The sequence below is a fragment of the Salvia hispanica genome, chromosome 5 (genome assembly GCF_029641045.1).
Source record: "Salvia hispanica isolate PSC_SH4W2 chromosome 5, Shi_PSC_v1, whole genome shotgun sequence".
Classification (NCBI taxonomy): domain Eukaryota; kingdom Viridiplantae; phylum Streptophyta; class Magnoliopsida; order Lamiales; family Lamiaceae; genus Salvia; species Salvia hispanica.
The window spans coordinates 42,684,346-42,703,354 of record NC_142696.1 but is presented as its reverse complement, the minus strand read 5'-3'; the positions used below and the strand labels follow the sequence as shown (position 1 = coordinate 42,703,354).

General features: G+C 37.2%; 4 protein-coding genes and 1 non-coding gene across 5 annotated transcripts; 3 read left to right on the top strand and 2 right to left on the bottom strand.

Moving 5' to 3' along the window:
* The first annotated feature begins 248 nt into the window (after nt 1-248).
* Nucleotides 249-1,650, top strand: LOC125190789 (WUSCHEL-related homeobox 11-like). Its single transcript, XM_048088191.2, has 3 exons — nt 249-831; nt 942-1,117; nt 1,509-1,650. The coding sequence occupies exons 1-3, from the start codon at nt 318-320 to the stop codon at nt 1,524-1,526; spliced, it is 708 nt and encodes a 235-aa protein (XP_047944148.1). The 5' UTR covers nt 249-317; the 3' UTR covers nt 1,527-1,650.
* A 4,871-nt stretch (nt 1,651-6,521) lies between these two features.
* On the top strand, nt 6,522-6,622 carry LOC125191493 (U6 spliceosomal RNA). Its single transcript, XR_007171168.2, has one exon. It is a non-coding gene; the product is annotated as a U6 spliceosomal RNA (small nuclear RNA).
* A 349-nt stretch (nt 6,623-6,971) lies between these two features.
* LOC125191091 (uncharacterized) lies at nt 6,972-8,436 on the bottom strand. Its single transcript, XM_048088550.2, has one exon. It carries the CDS (start codon nt 8,143-8,145, stop codon nt 7,180-7,182), a length of 966 nt encoding a protein of 321 aa, XP_047944507.2. The 5' UTR covers nt 8,146-8,436; the 3' UTR covers nt 6,972-7,179.
* A 2,988-nt stretch (nt 8,437-11,424) lies between these two features.
* On the bottom strand, nt 11,425-13,783 carry LOC125189300 (RNA-binding protein P-like; the record flags this gene model as incomplete). The annotated part of the gene is made up of 2 exons (XM_048086591.2): nt 11,425-11,749; nt 12,592-13,783. Coding segments are annotated over 2 exons (1,203 nt in total), but the record flags the coding sequence as incomplete, so codon positions are not given.
* Nucleotides 13,784-15,798: 2,015 nt separating this feature from the next.
* On the top strand, nt 15,799-17,793 carry LOC125189768 (uncharacterized). Its single transcript, XM_048087006.2, has 2 exons — nt 15,799-16,547; nt 17,397-17,793. The coding sequence occupies exons 1-2, from the start codon at nt 15,885-15,887 to the stop codon at nt 17,550-17,552; spliced, it is 819 nt and encodes a 272-aa protein (XP_047942963.1). The 5' UTR covers nt 15,799-15,884; the 3' UTR covers nt 17,553-17,793.
* The last annotated feature ends 1,216 nt before the right edge of the window (nt 17,794-19,009 follow it).

Sequence of the window (19,009 nt, the reverse complement as noted above, 5' to 3'; positions counted from 1 at the left end):
TAATTAGGACATAATATCAGATGGTGCCTCGAACCAATTATAATTATAGAATTATTTTCTATCTATTTTATCTCTCTTTCTTCAGTTATAATTGGTTGGTCACACCCGGTGCAAATTTTTACTAAGAAGAAAAATGAGAAGGGAATTATAATAAGCAACTTCAAGACGAAGGCAATGGCAAAAGAGACATTTCGGCTACAAACACCCCTTCCTCCTCCCCTTTAAATTCACTACACACCATTGATGTCGACACTAGTGAAGTTAAATTCCCTCTCCATTTTCTCCAAAAACCTCAATTAAAAAAAAAAAGGTTAGAGATGGAAGATCCAGAGCGCGCCACCGGCTCCCGGCAGCAGCACAACGGCGAGGGTGAGCAGCCGGTGCGGTCGCGGTGGGCGCCGAAGCCGGAGCAAATCCTAATCCTGGAAACCATCTTCAACAGCGGCATGGTGAATCCCCCCAAAGACGAGACCATCCGAATCCGGAAGCTTCTAGAGAAGTTCGGATCCGTCGCCGACGCCAACGTCTTCTACTGGTTCCAGAACCGCCGCTCCCGCTCCCGCCGCCGCCAGCGCCAGGTCCAGGCCGCCGAACAACCACCCCCGCCTCCGCCCCAAATTCACTACGATCACACCTTTGCACCTGCTGCCTTAACACCTAATTCCATCTCCTACAGTATGTTCAATTCCGCCTCGTCTTCGTCTTTCACAATCGACGCTGATAATTCGGGCTGCGGTTTCGGGTTGTCGGGCTACCCGGGCCTCCCGCAGGAGTTTGAGCAAAACCCCATTTTCTGCCCAGCTGAAGCTCCCAATCCCCAAATCCAATCTCGTAAAGCACAATTTCATTTTATATAGATGATTTAATCAAGTATGCGTGTTTTCAAAAATCAATTTGTGAATTTGGAAACCCTAAAATTAGAGGCATGCATAATTGTGCAGAAATGATGACGGTGTTGATCAATGGCGTGGCGACGGAGGTGGGGAGAGGGCCGGTGGATATAAAATCGATGTTTGGGGCGGATGTGGTGATGTTTGATTCGTCGGGATTAGCAGTGGAGATGAACGAGTACGGATACGTGGTGCAGGGTTTGGAGCACGGTCAAAGCTACTTTCTGGTAAGCCCATCGGATTCTTCTATTCGGCCCTAATTTATGGAAACCTCAAAACGTCAGCCCTCATTTTATATACTCCATGTGCACTCGTTTCTATTCTGATTTTCATCGGTTACAGCTTTTTAAGCCTCAAAAAAATGCTTTTCTTTTTACAGTTACAACTTCATCCCAATTTCATTTGACTCAAAACACCTCATTGCTTATCCCACATTTTCTACTTCAACTCGTCATATACAACAAGTTTACAGTGTGTGCATGTATAGTAGTATCATTGATATATACTGTATGTGATTTAATTCACACATACTCCTACTATACTTTTTGTTGTTAATTCAATTTTGTTTCACTTCAGTTTCTTGTTTAAATGTATTTGCTGTTTTGGAATTATTTTCAGGTTCCAAGGATTCCTTGAGTTTGAATTGGGAGATTCCATATCATATATTATAAAGCGACATTAGAATTATACCTTCATATTGTAATTTTCTATTTTTCATTACTATATTGTTCTCCTTCCTTTAATTAAAAAAATAAATATTTATAAGCAATCAGCTCTCTCTCTCTCTCTCTCTCTCTAATTGTGTGTGTATTAATTTCTCTATACTGTATATACTAATTATGATCGAGTTGAATGATTCGGATGTGTGTCTATTTCTTGTGCTTGAAATAAGTAGGAGGCAAACCCCCTTTTTGATCTATATATGGATAATATTCTCTATTCCTTGTGTTAGTAAATTAGGTGTTTAATTCCCTAGCTAAAGCCTATATAGAGCCAGCGAAAGTTTAGTGCACAAGGTTTATGAGTATACAATCAAAGATCCGATATTTAATTGACAATGAATCCAAACTGGATACTGATTAATTGTCTATTTTCATATTGTGATCGCATCACAATCTCATTGTTTTTAAATATGGGAAAGTTATAATCTTAAAGAGATGCATTCTGTTGTGTACTATGCCTCAGAGGCTTCTATTTGGTATCCACTTGGGATGCTGCAGTGTATCATCAAATTAAAAGATTAGGAGTAAGATATAACTCTAGTATTTTGAAGTTTATTATATAATCTTGAAAATTGAAATTTAAGCGAATCTATGCAGTAGCTAAATGTATTAAATTACTTGCCGGAATACTACTTTCTAGATCAATAATGATTAGCTAAATATTTAATCAACATGCAGATAGCTTGCATTATATTTCTCTATTTGTCTATTACTACTAATTTACTGCTCACAATTTAAAGAATATTGTACAAAATTTATTAATATTATATTGCCATTATGTACTTCATTTTCTAAAATTCTCTAACTTCGTCCGACTTATTATATGCTTGATATTCCATCCTAGTTAGGTCATCCAAAAGACCAAAACCCATCAACACTAAACAATTTTTTTCGAATGCGAGGCTTCCAACTAATTAGAACGAAACATCGGAAGACCTGGCATTGAACTTCTAGTCGTCATGGAGTTTACAGAAAACGACCTTCGGCTCAGACAAGGCCATCGATTTTGTGCTTGGAGAGTGCGGAGAGGCTGAAGCCACTGATTTTGAGGAGACCAATGGTGATAGGGTCAGAGTGTTGTCATCAAGGCAACGATAGAAAAGCAGGAGCGGACACATAAATGATACTACCAGTAATATTGAGAGGGACTTTTCCATGATAATTTTATTAAAACTTGAGTAAATTAAAAAAATATACTATACTATGAAAGGAAAAAAATATAAGGTTGAGAAGAGCTAAAGCCTTTGCCTCCCTTCTTTGTGTCCGTCATTTTCGATAAGTTGCTCAAGATCGGATTGTTGATGACATCAAGCGAGAGGAAGTATCGACGACATGGACGGATCTATAGTATAGTGAGAAGGGGTAAATGCCCCACCTCATTTTTCTATAGCCATATAGATATATATATTATAAAACTTAAATATACACATATTTAACTAAATTGCCCCCTCTCATTTAGATAAAAATATATTTTACTTGTCCCTCTCCTTACATACACGTAGGCTTACCCTCCTTTAAAATAATATACTATATTATTTTAATATATTTATATTATTTTTATATTTATTTATTTGTATGTTAATATTTTTTTTCCCGCCTAGTATAATTTTCTGGCTCCGTCCCTGATCGACGATGCAATTTGTGGCGCGTCGCGTATAGAGTACGGGGCATGTCCGACCATAATTTGTAGATTTGAGGGTTGGAAAACCGCTCTGTGGCCCAAAAAATTGATTACATTTTTAGTAATCAAATTATCGACTAGTTTTGTTTTTAACTTTTCATTTGGTCTATTTTACACCAATTGCCATAATTAATTCGATGAAGTGTGGTCGAGTGCAATTAAAAGCTGTACGATCAATATGGTTGCGTACGTGCAATATAATTTTGTCTCTGTCTCTGCAAAGTCAGAAATAATAAATAAATGAAATATTTATAATACTTAAAATGATTTTATATGAAGTCCGGAATTCAATGGAAAGATTCCCAACATGGTTCTCAGCACCGATACTGTAACCAATCTATAAAGCTGGCAAAATATTTAAATTTTTTCGACTTTGATTAAGGAAACATAAGTTTTGTCAGCATAATCTATAAATATATAAATTACGTAGAAATGTCTCTACCTTCGAATATTTGGTTCGAAATAAGTGGATCATTTTATACCAAAATCTATCTACAATGATCGAATATAAATTAAATATACCTAATCAAAAGGCTAGGGCTACTACAATGATGCAAGTTCCACTATTTGGGCATGTGTTAATTAAGATAAGATAGTGTTAATTACAAGTGTAATTAATATGTTACCCTATGTTTTCGGCTTTAGTATAGAAGCACATAATTAATTTCAATTAAAATTAATTATTGATTGAGTGATAGGAATCTCTATAATGAGAGGTGCGGAAAGGTAAGCTATTAGCACATGCACTCATAATCTATCTTTTTCTATGCATAAAATTTGAGTTTTGTTCGACCTTTTTGTTTTGTGCTATCCATATTTTTGGGAATATTTATGTGCGTTTTAGATTTGTTCAAAGAATCAAGGGAGTGTGTTTGTTGTTGAGATGTCATTTCATAGGTTTCATTGGCTTTAGAGTAAATGAAATTGTGTTATTTTATTGTTATATTTAAATTTTATGTGACTATGTAAAATTCGTATAATTTGTTGCTACGTGCGGCCGCCTAATCATAAGTTTGGATCCTTTTATTTTTGTAGTACTATACTACTATTCCGTCTGATTTTATATTTTTGGGTACGTTCGGTTTGCAAAATTGTATCCGGGATTAAATTTAATTGTTGTGTGTTTGGTTCATGAAATTTAATCCCAAAATTCAATCCTAGATGGATAACCATGGGATAATTAGTCATAGCTAACCACATATGCTAAAATAATCTCACAACTCAATCCTAAATTATATCTTGGTATTATTTTATCTTGGAAACTGAACACACCTTGGTGTATGTTTGTTATTATCATTATTATTATTATGTGTTCTGTAAATTAAAATATAGCACTGTCTATGTAAGTGTAATTCATATTTATGAAAGGTCTAGGAAGTTGCAGATCTCAAAGATGTTTTATTGGTAAATTATATTGGAATATAGTATAATTTAGGTTCATGTCGTGACATATTTACAATTGTCGATCAAGGTTAAAGATGTCAACTATTATTTCAATCAAGACCTTTAAAATAGTTTAATGGATCAGTCCTAATTAGAAATTTTGACTAGCTTGAAAATATCTAGAAAACTATGTGTGTTTTTCTATATATGATTTTCATTATTATCATTACATCTTTTATTGATAGCATAAAAATCGTGCAAATCTTACTAACATAGATATTTTAGTGGCCTCGATAAATTTAGCATGTGTATCTGTGAATCGACTCTAAATTGAAAGCTACTGTAAATGTTGGGCCGTGGGCCGTGGAGGCCAGCCTTCGAAACCAGATATCTTTAAAAAAATTATTAGTAAAACCAATTGCTTTGGGCACAGTGCAGCATATATGCGCTTCCTGGCCTGTGGGCTGTGGCCCAATTTTAATGTAGCGAACCCATTGAAAAAAAAGTGTCTCCAACATTGTTTGGTTTTTAACTTTTAATTTTCTTTCAACGAGTCTTTTGTTTTAATTGGCAAATGAATTTAAATTTAAAGGTCAAATTTAAATTCTAAAAGCCACGAAAAAGAGGACTCGAACCTCTTAGACATTAATCTTTGCACCATTTGGTCAACTCACATACACAAATTCGTTGTTCTTTCATAGCAATAATGTAGATTTAGGTGTTTGATTAGATTAGTGTTGAAAATTATTAACCTCATAAAATTCCAATCCGAATAAAGTTGACCAGATACCAAGAAGGAAAACTCGATGAATATCCATAATTATGTTACTCCCTCCGTTTTTTAAAAATAGGGAAGTTTGAAACGTCACGAGTTTTAATGCATAATTTGGTAAAGTAAGAGAGAGGGAAAGTAAAATTGGCAAAGTAAGAGAGAGGGGAAATAAAATTGGCAAAGTAAGAGAGAGAGATAAAAATTGGTAAAATAGTAGAGGGAGAGAAAAAAATAATGGAATTAATATTAGTGGATCATAAAGTTGTTAATTGTAGTGGTATAAGTAGTAAATAAATTGATGTATAGGGATGTAAAGATTTCCTAAAATAGAAAATTTGAAAGTTACTAATTTAAAAGAACGAACTAAAATGAAAAGAGTTGCTATTTTTAAAAAATGGAGGGAGTATAAATTACTCTCCTTCAAATCGTTAGTTTGGCTACATTGTTCTGTCTTCATAAGAACTAGAGATTAGTGAATAAAATTTGGAAGGCCTTCCCATATTATAGGGGTGAGATTATAGAGATGTCAAGGCCGGGCCGGGCCAGCTCGGCCTGGGCCCGCTTATATTGATACCCAGCCTGGCCCAGGCCCATATCTGAGGCGGGCCGGGCTGGGGTTTTTCTAATTTTGCTAAGCCCGGCCCGGCCCGGCTTAGGTCCACTTGTCACGTGGGCTCGGGCTGGGTTGGGCTTTGTTTGAATTTTTTGGTATTTTAAAGATATCCTAAATGTGTTATATGCAAAAATAAAACATATAACTTGTATATTTATATCACATTCACTAAATCTAAATCTAATAATGTTGTTAAGTTCATTTATTGACTTTGTGTCAATAATGTTTTTCTCATGTTGTTTATTCTATTTAAAAGTAAGCGTATAACTAAAGTAATTGATGTTGTATTTTTTCATATATTAAGGTTTGAACACTTATTATTTTAACGTGGAACTTCATAATCATCTTTTTTACGTCTTTGATAAAAAAATTATAAAAAAAAATAGATGTAATCAAGATTGAATGTTTTATTAATGATTTATTTGGAAACTTATGTTGATATTAAACTATTACTGTTCGAGTCCATTCGGAGACATCCAAAATATTGAAATGATATAGACAAAATTAATATGTCTCGTGCACAAGATGACATGCATAAATAGAGAAATATATTATTATTAGTGATTAATCACCTAATTTTATTAAAAAAACACTAATTATAGAAGGTGGGCCTCTGATGGGTTCGATTCTGGGCCGGTCCTAGGCCTAGGCCGGGCCTGGGTTTACAAAATGGCCCAATTGGAGCCCATCTCAACTGATGAGCCCAGCCTAGGCCCGTTTCGTTTCACTGGTAGGCCGGGCCTGGGCCGGTCTGATCCGGGCCATCTGACAGCTCTAGGTGAGAATTCCATTACTCAATTGATTTCGGCGTTACTTAAAAACAGCGTTTATCTTAAACCATCAAATCAAATTGTATAAGCCTGATTTAGAAATTTATAAATAGAACATTTGAATAATCATATAAGTGTAAATAGAAAAACTAACAAAATTAAATAAATCAATCAAACCAAAACAAAATTTTCGATTTGATCTTTAGTTCACAGCGATAGATACGTTGTTCAAAACACCTTTAAATTATTGTAATTTCATTGATTATATTAAACCACTCTAAATTCCCACTTAAGTTACAACTTACAAATCATTCAAATACTCCTCTTCCACTCATGCCCGCCGCATCATCATCCACCCGCCGCCACCAACGGCGGCGATCGAGAGCTCCCCGGCCCCGGCCTCTCACACGCACCCAACGGAATCAAAGGCGTTCCCTCCCCACTGTCACTCTTCCTCCTTCCTTCACCGCCCTCCGCCTCCTCCGATTCCCCACCGGTGGGACGACACTCGCTAGCCGAAACGCTCAGCCGGCTGCGGTGGAGTCCGTTCGCCGCCGCTGATTTTCTATCGCCGTTTGAATTTCCATCAACCGAATCACACAAGGATTGGATCGGACAAGACGACGCCGTTTGAGTAGAAAACGCTTCAATCTCGAATAAATCCGAGCTCGCATCGCTTCCGACGTCGTCGTCCTTAGCGGCAGCGACGGAGCTGAGGATGGGGAAAGTGAAACCGACGGTGGCGTTGATGAATGGCCTCCCCGTCGCCAGTATCCGCTGCTGACCTGGCGCCGCCTCCGCAGCCCTAATTCGATGGATCTCAACGACGTCGTTTTGCAGCTCGTAGCTGTGATCTGCTGCATGCACCGTTTTGGAGTTTCTGTTGCAGCTGCTTTTGACTGAATCCATCACCACAATCGGCCTAATGTGATCGGAATCGGAGCCGATCACCTCCTTCACTCGAATCGATTCGCCATCGCAGCAGCATCTCCTTCTCCTCAGAAACCACTTCTTAGCGGCGAACCACGTTTTGCTCGCGCGGTGGCGCGCCGCGGCGGTGAGCGCGGTTTGGCTGTTCCAGCTGGCTTCCGATGACGTGGCCGCGCGTACGGATTTCTCCGCCGGAGAAGAAAGTGGATCATGAGATTCAGGCTGCTTCTTCTCGACTGCTCTTTTGAGGTCGTTCAGTTCTTCGTTGAAATACTTCTCAGCATCAAAAATGCTGATTTCAACATCTTCAATGGCGGTTTCTGTAGCATTGGGCATGGATTCAAATGATTTCTCATTTGTTTTGATTGTAGATAGGGAATCCATGTGTAAATATCTCACTCTTTCTCAATGGATTATGTGATGAAGAGGGAGATGTTTAGTTAAGCGGAAAAGAGAAATATATTTATGTGTAGAAAAAAGTTACCATGGACTAAAAAAGAAACATCAATAATGGTATGACCTATTTCGAAAGTCATGTTGAATTGGGAATGGGGGGCCTCCCTATCTAACAACATGTCCAAGTTTGGTGCATGAATCTTTGTTGTGTACAAACTACAAAATACTCTATGTGTTTACTTTTCAATAGATGATTCAAAGCTTTATTTTTGTTATACTAATAAGGATTTCTCCCATCCTACTTTTTTTAATGATATAGTATAAATCAAATGAAGTTAATTAGCTTAAATGATAATTGAAGGCCTTGATATATCTCAACTTTAATCCTACAAAGTGAACAAAAATTCTTATCTAAGCTAATCCTCAAATGTAAACGTCTCATTTTAGATTTCTTCCACCAACTATGTTTTACAATTTCAAAATTATTTTACTAAATTTTTATATTTTAATGTTTTAAAATGAAAACTATTTCACTGCTAGAAACAAATTGAGATGCACTTATTTGCGTTCAATTTTTTTTTAAAATAATACTTCCTTTGTCTATGAAATATTGTCCAAGTTTGACTCGGCACGGATTTTAAGAAATGTGAAGAAAAGTGAGTTGAAAAGGTTAGTGGAATGATGGTCCCACATTTATATACTTATAATAGAATGTGAGCGTAAAGAGTTAGTGGAAAGTAGGGTTCCATTTACCAAAAATAGAAAAAAAAATAAGTGGACAACTTTTCACGGACGGACCAAAATGGAAAAACTAGACAACATTTTACGGACAGAGGGAGTAATAATTTAGGACGCAAAAGAAAATGATTCTAGATTAAAAACAAATTAACTTAATATTTTTGTTGTTTTAGGACACTTCTATTTGTGTCCTCTAATTTTAGTTGGGACATCAACAATAAGAATATTTTTTTAAGTGCTAGTGGTATATTTAAAAACACAAATTAACATCTTTAATTACATTAACAAAAAACGTTCTTAATAGGTTTTTTCTTTTGCAGTGTGCATGTGTATAAACTAGCGATTAATTACTTCTCATTCCCAAAAGGCTGCTAGCTAGAGTTCATATCCCTACATGATTGAGCACAATAAATTTTGGCAAAAGGCACCTTGTTGAATTGAAAAGCTGCAACATGTGCAAAAGTAGTTGTCTGGTTAACGAGTTATTTGCAATTAAAATTTGATCAAAATCTTGCTGGAGCATTTCTCAGCAAGTGTTGTTGGAACCACTCACATGCCTAAGTGTTCATTTCCTCATAATGGCAGTGCTTTACTTTCTCACAGTTAAAAAAAAAAAAAACAAAACAAAAACAAACAATGGAAATTTTCAAATTTGGGTCGTCGGAAAATTTGATAAGCTATCTTTGTAGGTACTACTATCTCCCTCTGTGAAAAATAGTCGCATTTGTGAACGACCCGTGTTTTAATGATAAATTGGTATAGTAAGAGAGAAAGGAAGAAAAAGCGGATAAAGTATGAGAGACTAGTGGAGAAAAAAAAAAGAAAAAAAATAAGAGAAAAGGTGGATAAAATATGAAAGAAAATTTCTATTTTTGAAATAAAATTATTTTTCGTGGACATTCCAAAATGACAAAATTATGTATGACCAAAACTATTATGATTATTAAAATGACAATTTATGAGCATCAGTAAAGTTATAAGAAGTTTGATATGATGTTAATCTAGCATCTCTCTCTATCAACTTTTTCACCATCTCTTTTGGGTCGTGTTTCAACTTTGCACTTCATTTCATCACATATACAGATCAAGCATGTGCAATTCTCTCTCTATCTCACAGCAGACAACAGTTCGCTAAGCAGTCCAATACCATTATCAGGTGGGGAAGAAAGAGTGAAAAGGTAGGAGACACACTAATCTTTAAGAACAACGAGAATCTAATTTTTAATTTAATTTCAAAGATAGGCCCCATTTAATAGTAAGTGTGGATGTGAATTGGAAATGTTTATCGTCTGTTTATGGGACATTATAGGCTATTGAAGATGATCAGATTGCGATTTCTTATCTTTATCATCTTTCTCTGGAAATTTTTAAAAGCTAAAAAAAAAAAAAAAAATCACCATTCCGTACTTTAGGTTTTTGTCTCTAATTCATGTGCTGACGATTCTGTTTTCCACCACCATGCATGTTCAATCCAACCTTTTAAGCTGGAGATAATGTGTTCAAATCATTTTTTCTTTTTTTGTTTTATTTTTAACTATATTAATGGAAGCACCTATTTCATTTTATTTTACTACTACTATATGAAATATATTAAAGAATATATTAAAGAATATGGTATATTGTCATTTTCACACGTGTTAAGGAATGTATTTCTATTCTCTATATGACTGTATTCTAGGAGAAAATGTCTCATTTCAAATGTAACTAGAAATTGAATCAAACTCTACCTGGTAATAACAGAACGACTCTTTGAGTGAGTGAGGTCAGGAAACCAAGCCATCATCCAAGGCTTCATCGGCTAAATATCGTTCCCTGCCAAAAGTTCAAGTTTTTTTTTTCTGGGTTATGGATTATGAGAGTGTGTTTCAGTAATCCACTTTAACAGCCCTAGAGATGAAATTGCAGTTACAGCCTTTATAAGATTACCAACATAAAAAAAGATATGATGTATTTTCATGTGGAGTGTAACAAATATGATCAGAGTTCAGATATGAGAGTGACTGCAATTACAAGCAGAAGGATTTGATAATGGCTAGCTAACAACTGCATTCAAGAAATACCAGCTTCAATAATCTAAAACTGTAGGGAAGTATACTGTTCTCAAGAGGAGACAACGCATACCTTCATCTTGTAAGCTCTGCTAAGATGTAAATTTCCACAGTCGTCGACCCAACCAATGCTTGTGCATGACGAATCGGCAAGGCAGGTTTAAGACCATGAAATGAACTTTGGAGATTGTATTGGATGTATGTGGTGCAAGACCTTGACACAAATCTAAAATAGGCACAATGGCACTATATGCGAATAAAAACTTATGGACTCAAATATCCATATATCACTCCAGTTTGAAAATGAAAATTTGGGGATCTTATGAACTTCATCACAAGATAAAGTGCCATTGATTCACTGAGAGGATTATCTTGATCAATAGGCTTCTGTGTAGTTATAAATTATAGTGGAGCATCTCCAAAAACCAAATTTAAAGCATTTTAAACAAAATAGTAGGAGGAAAAAGTTAGGGCACAAATATACAATCCACAGGAGAAGCAGACCATATTGCAAATACGTACACGATCAGAAATGGATGAAATGATACAAAAGGTAGCTACTCATGAAACGCAAGTGAGTGAAATATTAACAATCACTATTAGGAGAAGAAAAATTTCACAAAATAAACCACGACAATGGCCAAAATATGTTACAAACCACTTTCCAATATAAAGCTCTCCTGTCTATGAGAAGATAAGTTTATAGAGGATAGATTGGAAAATTGTAGGCACTGCCAAGTATATATGAATATGCAAATGCCTGGTTTGTGAAGACCGATTGAAGCAAAATCCCATTCATAGTTTCACTGTGAGAAGAAGAAAAGCAATTGTCAAGGAAAAATGTTAATGAAGCAAGATTGGGTGAAGAGGCTGGGAGCACACAATTAATGTTTAATAAATAAAATAAATACAGAGGTATAACAAATTGGACTGGAAGTATATAACATTCTTCAGTTTACATGTTTATTATAGTAGTTACCAGATTTTTCGTATATCATAGCCATTTTGTTGTTCTAAACTTCTAATATGCAGTGTTAGTTTATGATTGCTCTACATAGTGACAATCACATTCTGAGATGGAATTGTATGGCTCTCTTACTATCGCGCACCAGATTATTTGGGTATATCATTGACAGACACACAATTCACTAGCAAGTAGTATATTAAAAGTAAGATTGATCAGTAGAAACAATTTTCTGACAAAGATGCAGTCTTTTGAACATGAGGTGATACACTTACAGACAACAAATGAACCACAGCACTCACATCTTTGGTTTGTTATTCGTAATCAATTTTCAGACAATTAGCATCAATTATTTAAATACCAGAACCATGTTTTACTTGATATCTGTTTGACGACTTAACAATGACATCTAAATTACTGATATGCAAAATAAAATTGCCAAATTTAATCAACTAAATTCAGGGCTTCTCATGATGAGACTAGAACCCTGAATGATAAGTTGTAAATCAAGCTCTCAAACTGACCTGAGATACATCACTAACAGTTCTCTTAACACTTTTCTAGGAAATCCAACATAAGTTTCATTTCCAATTCAGATCACAAGGCATAAAGACAGCATAGAAAAACAGAACATACAAATAAGCTTAAGTGTGTTTAAAGTATACCTGTTCAGAATCTACTGACCTTTGCGACCATGGCGTCCTCTGCCACGACCTCGCCGTCTCATCTGGTTGGTAGGGTATCCCCTTTGATTCCAACCCCCTTCCAACCCAGCTGATCCCATGTTCACTACACCACCCATCCCATAGCCACCCGGCACCACTATAGAGTTGTTATACATCCCTGTGGCCACCCCAAACGCCCCGAGAAGGCTCAATGCCTGGCCTACTGCAGCAGAAGGGTCCATCTGCATATAGGGAGGTGGCACGATAGTTGTACCAACCATACTAGGATACACATTGTCCACATATTGCAGATTCTTAGCCCCGCCCTTGTGAGACTTCGGCCCATCAATTGCCTGCTGGCAATGCAATGTAACCCCTTCAAACTGCTTATGAGGCTCCCTCAATGCCAATTTTGCGCTCTCAACGGTCTTATATATAAACAAGCAGAAGCCCCTTGGCTTGCCAGTCTCTCTATCAAGCCCCAAGGGGCCTTCCTCGATCTCCCCATACATAGAGAAGAAATTCTTCAATTTCTCCGGATCAAGATCCTCCCCCACATTACCCACAAAAATCTTCCTCTGTGTATACTCTGTCACCGGTTTCTGTGGAAATGCCGTAGCAATAGACCCCACGGATGCCAGCTGGGACGACGTCATTCGTTCATCGATCAACTTCTGAGGCTCCTTCAGAGCCTGGCGAGCTTCGAGGCGGGTCTTGAAGAGAACGAACCCGTAGCCCTTGGATCGGCCAGTGGCCTTGTCGGTGACGACGCGGCAATCCTCGATTTCACCGAATTTCGCGAACTCCTCGAACAGCGTCTCCGTGGTGGTGTCCCACTTGAGGCCGTGCACGAATATCTTCCGGTTGGAGGGCTCCACATCCGCCGAGGCCCGAACCCTAGCCGCCACGTCGGCGTGGCGATCGGCGGCTTCTGTGAGCAATTGGACCAGTGATTCCTTACTAAACGCAGCTAGGACGCTCTGAATCGGCTCCTCCTCCGCCTCGTCGCCGTTATGGTTGCTCTCAATTGGCTCTTCGCCACCTCCGCCGTGATTGCTTGGAATTGTTAACGCGTTGCCACCAACATTGTTGATCGGGATTTGCTCCTCTCCGACGGCGCAGATGCTGTGTGGATCGTCTTCTTCAGCATCCGCTTCTTCTTCTTCCAAATAAAGTGATGTTTGGTACTTAATCACTCTCGTCTCGTATGTAATTTAGAAGTTTGTATCCAACGTGTTTATAATCAGATCAGTTTAAACGTTTTCTTCTGGAGAACTAATCGTATACTAACGCATTTCTTTTCGGGACAAAGTTTATGAAAAAATATTTATTTTATTAAATAGAAGGAGTGAAAATAAGAGAGAAGAGAAAATAGAAAGAACAAGGAGTTCGGTGTTTCATTAGTACCAAGTACACTCGATCGGGTATCAGCTACTCGAAAGGTAATGTGAAGCTCACCCGATCAAATGCAATTCACGGCACTTGGCTACCACTGGAGACGTGAACCTTGTTTTCCCCAACATTCAACTTCTAAGTGGAAAATGCATCCTAATGAGTCATAAACACTCTAAATTAGTCCACTAATTCTACGAAGAATTACTAACTTATTTGATTCACATTTTGTCACAAATTTAGTAGTTATATGACATTATACAAAATTATACTATTAATTTAAAATTTTCTATTATGGCCTTGCTTTGATCTACAAGACATTGGACTTTATTTTTTTCTCTCACTTGTTGTTTCACTCGTTTTCGTTTTCTCTTGAAGAGACGTTAACTATCGACTCTATATTGTGGACTAGGTTACCAAGGTTTGCTGCCGTTGGTGGTTTTGGGTAGCATTTGTATTAAGAGGGTTGGTGTTAATCTATTAAAAGTTTTTTGGCTATCCTTTTTTTATTCTGTCATATTTTGTTCGATACCTTCACATTTGATAAATATACGCAATTTGGATTTATTTTTGTGTTTTACCGATTATCATCACTACAACTTTATCTTATTTCCTATTTGTGATGTACATTGAATTGGTGACGAGTGTAGCACGTGTTTATCGTTTGTTTATGTCGTTTATGCTTCTATTTATATTCTTGGGTTAAAAGACGCATTATGGATGGTTGGGATTCTATGAATTCCATTGAACCAAGTCCTGAAGTGTAAGGTTAGTAATCTTGAATAGTAACTTTAGTATTTTAATTACGTGATATGATAGATCATACTAGCATATATGATCTCGCATCTTTAAATTAAAAAAAAAAATTCAAAAAGACCAACAGTGTTATTGGATGGCTCTGAATTCAAAAAAAAAATTGTACTGATAAGAGACAGACCAGACGCATTAACAAAGAAAAATAAATGAAATCCCGTATTAACGTGATTATCTTTTTGTACATGAATGCAAATCCCGACTGAATATTTTGAAGCTGAAAATTACTAACAAACTGAAATTACTTAAGCATTTATAAATCTTGAATAATATGTTAATCGGATTTTGATTATGGAGTAATGAATAACGAAGCCATTTTTTTGGAACTAATAATACTCTCTCCGTCCCTGAAAATTTATCACCAATTTCCTTTTTCGTCCGTCTTTTAAAATTTGTCACCTTTCACTTTTATCATTTTTGGTAGTGGGACCCTACATTTCACTAACTTATTCACACTCACATTTTATTATAAAGCTAATATATAAAAGTAGGACCCACATGTTACCAACTTTTTCAACCCACTTTCTGCTCTCGCCGTCCCCGATTAAGAGTCACACTTTGACCGGGCACGAGTTTTAAGAAATGTAAAGAAAAGTTGGTTGAAAAAAATTAGTGGAACGTGAGACCCATTTTTTTATATTGATTTTATAATAAAATATGAGTGAATTGAGTTAGTGAATTGTGGGACTTACTTACTATTTATGGTAAAAATGAAGTATGACTCTTAATTGGGGACGGACCGAAATGGAAAAGTTAGACTCTTAATCGGGGACGGAGGGAGTATTATATTTCTTAAAACTCGTGTCGGGTCAATTAGTGACGAATTATTAGGGAAGAAGGGAGGGAGTATATGTTTTCGTAAATGTACCATGTACTCCTCTAACCAAAAAACAGTTGGGCTAGAAACAGCCGAAGCCCATTTACTGCATTTTTTCAACGGACTCAAACTTCTAACTGCAAAGCCCGTTTATCAGCCCATTATATGTATAAAAAGTCAAAAACCCTTCCAAAATCTAGGGTTTCACCGTCTGCAACCAACATACACGCACAGGCCTTCAGCTTCCTCTCTCACCATTCCTTCCCCCTCTCCTTCTCCCAACTGCAATCATGGCGGATAGAGGCGCAGGGGACCGGGGCGGCTTCGGCCGTGGATTCGGAGGCCGAGGACGCGGCGGAGACAGAGGCGGCCGAGGACGCGGCCGTCGCCCCCGACGTGAGGCGGAAGAGGAAAAATGGGTCCCTGTCACCAAGCTGGGCCGCCTGGTAAGGGATGGCAAGATCAAATCACTCGAGCAAATTTACCTCCACTCCCTCCCGATCAAGGAGTACCAAATCATCGATCTTCTGGTTGGCCCGTCGCTGAAGGACGAGGTCATGAAGATCATGCCCGTCCAGAAGCAGACCCGCGCCGGGCAGAGGACGCGATTCAAGGCGTTCGTCGTCGTCGGCGATAGCAACGGCCACGTCGGCCTCGGCGTCAAGTGCTCGAAGGAGGTGGCGACGGCGATTCGAGGCGCGATTATTTTGGCGAAATTGTCGGTGATCCCTGTGAGGAGGGGATACTGGGGGAATAAGATCGGTAAGCCGCACACCGTGCCGTGCAAGGTCACCGGGAAGTGCGGGTCCGTCTTGGTGAGGATGGTGCCGGCGCCGCGTGGTTCGGGGATTGTGGCGGCTCGTGTGCCTAAGAAGGTTCTGCAGATGGCTGGTATTGATGATGTCTTCACCTGCTCCCGTGGATCCACTAAAACCCTAGGCAACTTCGTCAAGGTCTAATTCTTCAATGCTCTTTTTCAAATCAGATTCGAGTTGGTTTTATCACTTTATGTTTTGAGCATTGCATATAACTTGTGTTTATCTGAATGTGCACTGCGTTTAATTATGCTTTATCAATCCCAATTAGAATTTCATCAGAGGCAGACTCAGTTTGCTTGAATATGCATCTCTTATTAGATAGTGAATAGCTCATTTGTCATTTTATTAGTTACTGTGTTGTTTTCGTGCCTCTAATTGTTGTTTTTAAGTTGTTCGTTAGTTTATAGTTATATGGTTAATGTTGATATGATGCATGATTACACTTAGATATGGGATTATCTGCAAATGTTATGTTGTTGAGTATTAACTACTGCAGCATTGTAGTGAAGCTTTAGGGGTAATCGGTGTAGTGAAAATTTAGTGTCACTTTCATACGAGATTATCTGCTAATGTTATGCATTTTGGAATCCCGTGGAGGACAATTCTATGTCATATATAACCGTTACCATTCAGACCATTGTTACATTTTTAATACGATTGAGTTAGTCTCTCTGTTTGCTTAAGAATTCAATTTATTAATTTATTGCATCTATGATTAATATCCTGAACATAAAATATGTAGTACTAGTAATCATTTGTGCTTTCTTGAATTGCCTATTGTTGTCTTTGTACATAAAAAGTGTTGTTTCTTTATTTGTGGTCTAGTTGGAGAAGGTTTTGTCTTTGTGGTCTTGTAACAGTAGTTTGGCTTGTGTTGGTGGCAAGTTATATACTAGTGTCATCGTATGGTTGCTTATGCTTTTTTATGATCGAGTAATCCCCTATATGGCTACTGATTTGTACTTGTTGACTTGTTCTATGCAGGCAACATTTGACTGCTTGTTGAAGACTTATGGCTTCCTAACTCCAGATTTCTGGAGGGAGACCCGATTTTCAAAATCACCTTTCCAAGAATACACAGATTTGTTGGCAAAGCCGACTGGGAAGATTCTACATGTTGTGGACGAAGTTGAGGCCTAAGCATAAGGAAGGGTTTTTGTTAAGGTGTTTCATTATAGATGAAGAGCTCAAATTTTGTAGTACTATTGTTTTGGTCATCGAATTGCCTGTTTGAGATTGCTTTTGTTTAAAAGCAGGTCATGTGTATCCTGATTTGCTTTGGGTTACTTGTGTTACCATAGTTTTGTTTGCAATTTAGATGTACTATTTTTATTCCCATTTTACTTCTTCAATCTTAAGTGTATGGGCTTACATGATTCAAGTAATTGTCAATTGTGTCGATTCAAGTAATTGTCGATTGTGTCGTTCTTGGGGTTGGGATGTTTGATGCTTTAATTCTGTAATTTAAGGGTAGTTAATCGTTACCAAATTATTGTGCAGTACTACATGTATCAAATTAGTTACGGAGTACTAAATAATTTATTTTTTTGTTTATTTGTTCCTAGGTTCAATAACCAATATTCCATATAGGTTATCAAGTGTATGCCCCTATTTTTTACCAACTAGGTTGGGAAATAGTTCTCTCTAAATCATCCACCTCATAAACATACTACTAGCGAGCTTTTCAGTGTAAAGGAGATAATAATCGATAATTGAATTCTCAATCTTGAAATAGCTTTTCAATCTATACAATTCAGAATTGTATTTTCAATCTTGAAATAAATAATGTTTGATTTTTTATAAGTGGCACATTGAACATTAGATGTATTTCAGTCTACACTTTGATTTTTAATACTATCATTTTGGTTTTTGGAATCAAAGTTGGACAGCAAACTAAAGTATCTCTCTCTTTTTTTTATGGGAAAATAAACATAAACTCTAAAGGCCGTGTCATAATGGAGTCGAATCCGTGATAATGGCGTATCCAAGATTTTCAATTTTGGGGTGTAAAAAATAATTACGACGACTCAAAATTAAAGAATTAAAAGAAAGTGCTCAAGAGGTTTAGAACTTGGGCCTCTGGGATGTTGAAAGTGCTAACTTTCCACTGCGCCACCAATGAACTATAAGATAATGGGACTAAATACTATAAGATAATGGGACTAAATATAGTATTAAAGTAAAACAATTTGGGGGTACAGTTGTACCCCTTGTTCCAATGTAAATACGCCGCTGTCCCGTGACCTTTGGTCCTGGCACCAACCACTCTACCGCTTGACCAACACGCGCACACACACTAAAGTATCTCTATTCTCCCCCTGTGTGGCATGCACGCATATAGTATTCCTTTTTTTTTAGGTGTTCCCATTTTACCAAATATGGGATTATAGTATTAGAGCACAAGATCTGATCTTGATAGATTCCAACCCCACTTTACCAAATATGGGAGTATAGTATAAGAGCACAAGATCTGATCTTGATAGATTGCACTCCTCTTGGAGTTAGGACACATTTTTCTCAGTTTCACGTGTTCATCTTACATCAAATACTGTGATACTATTAAATATGGAAAACATAGAATGATATGATATGTATAC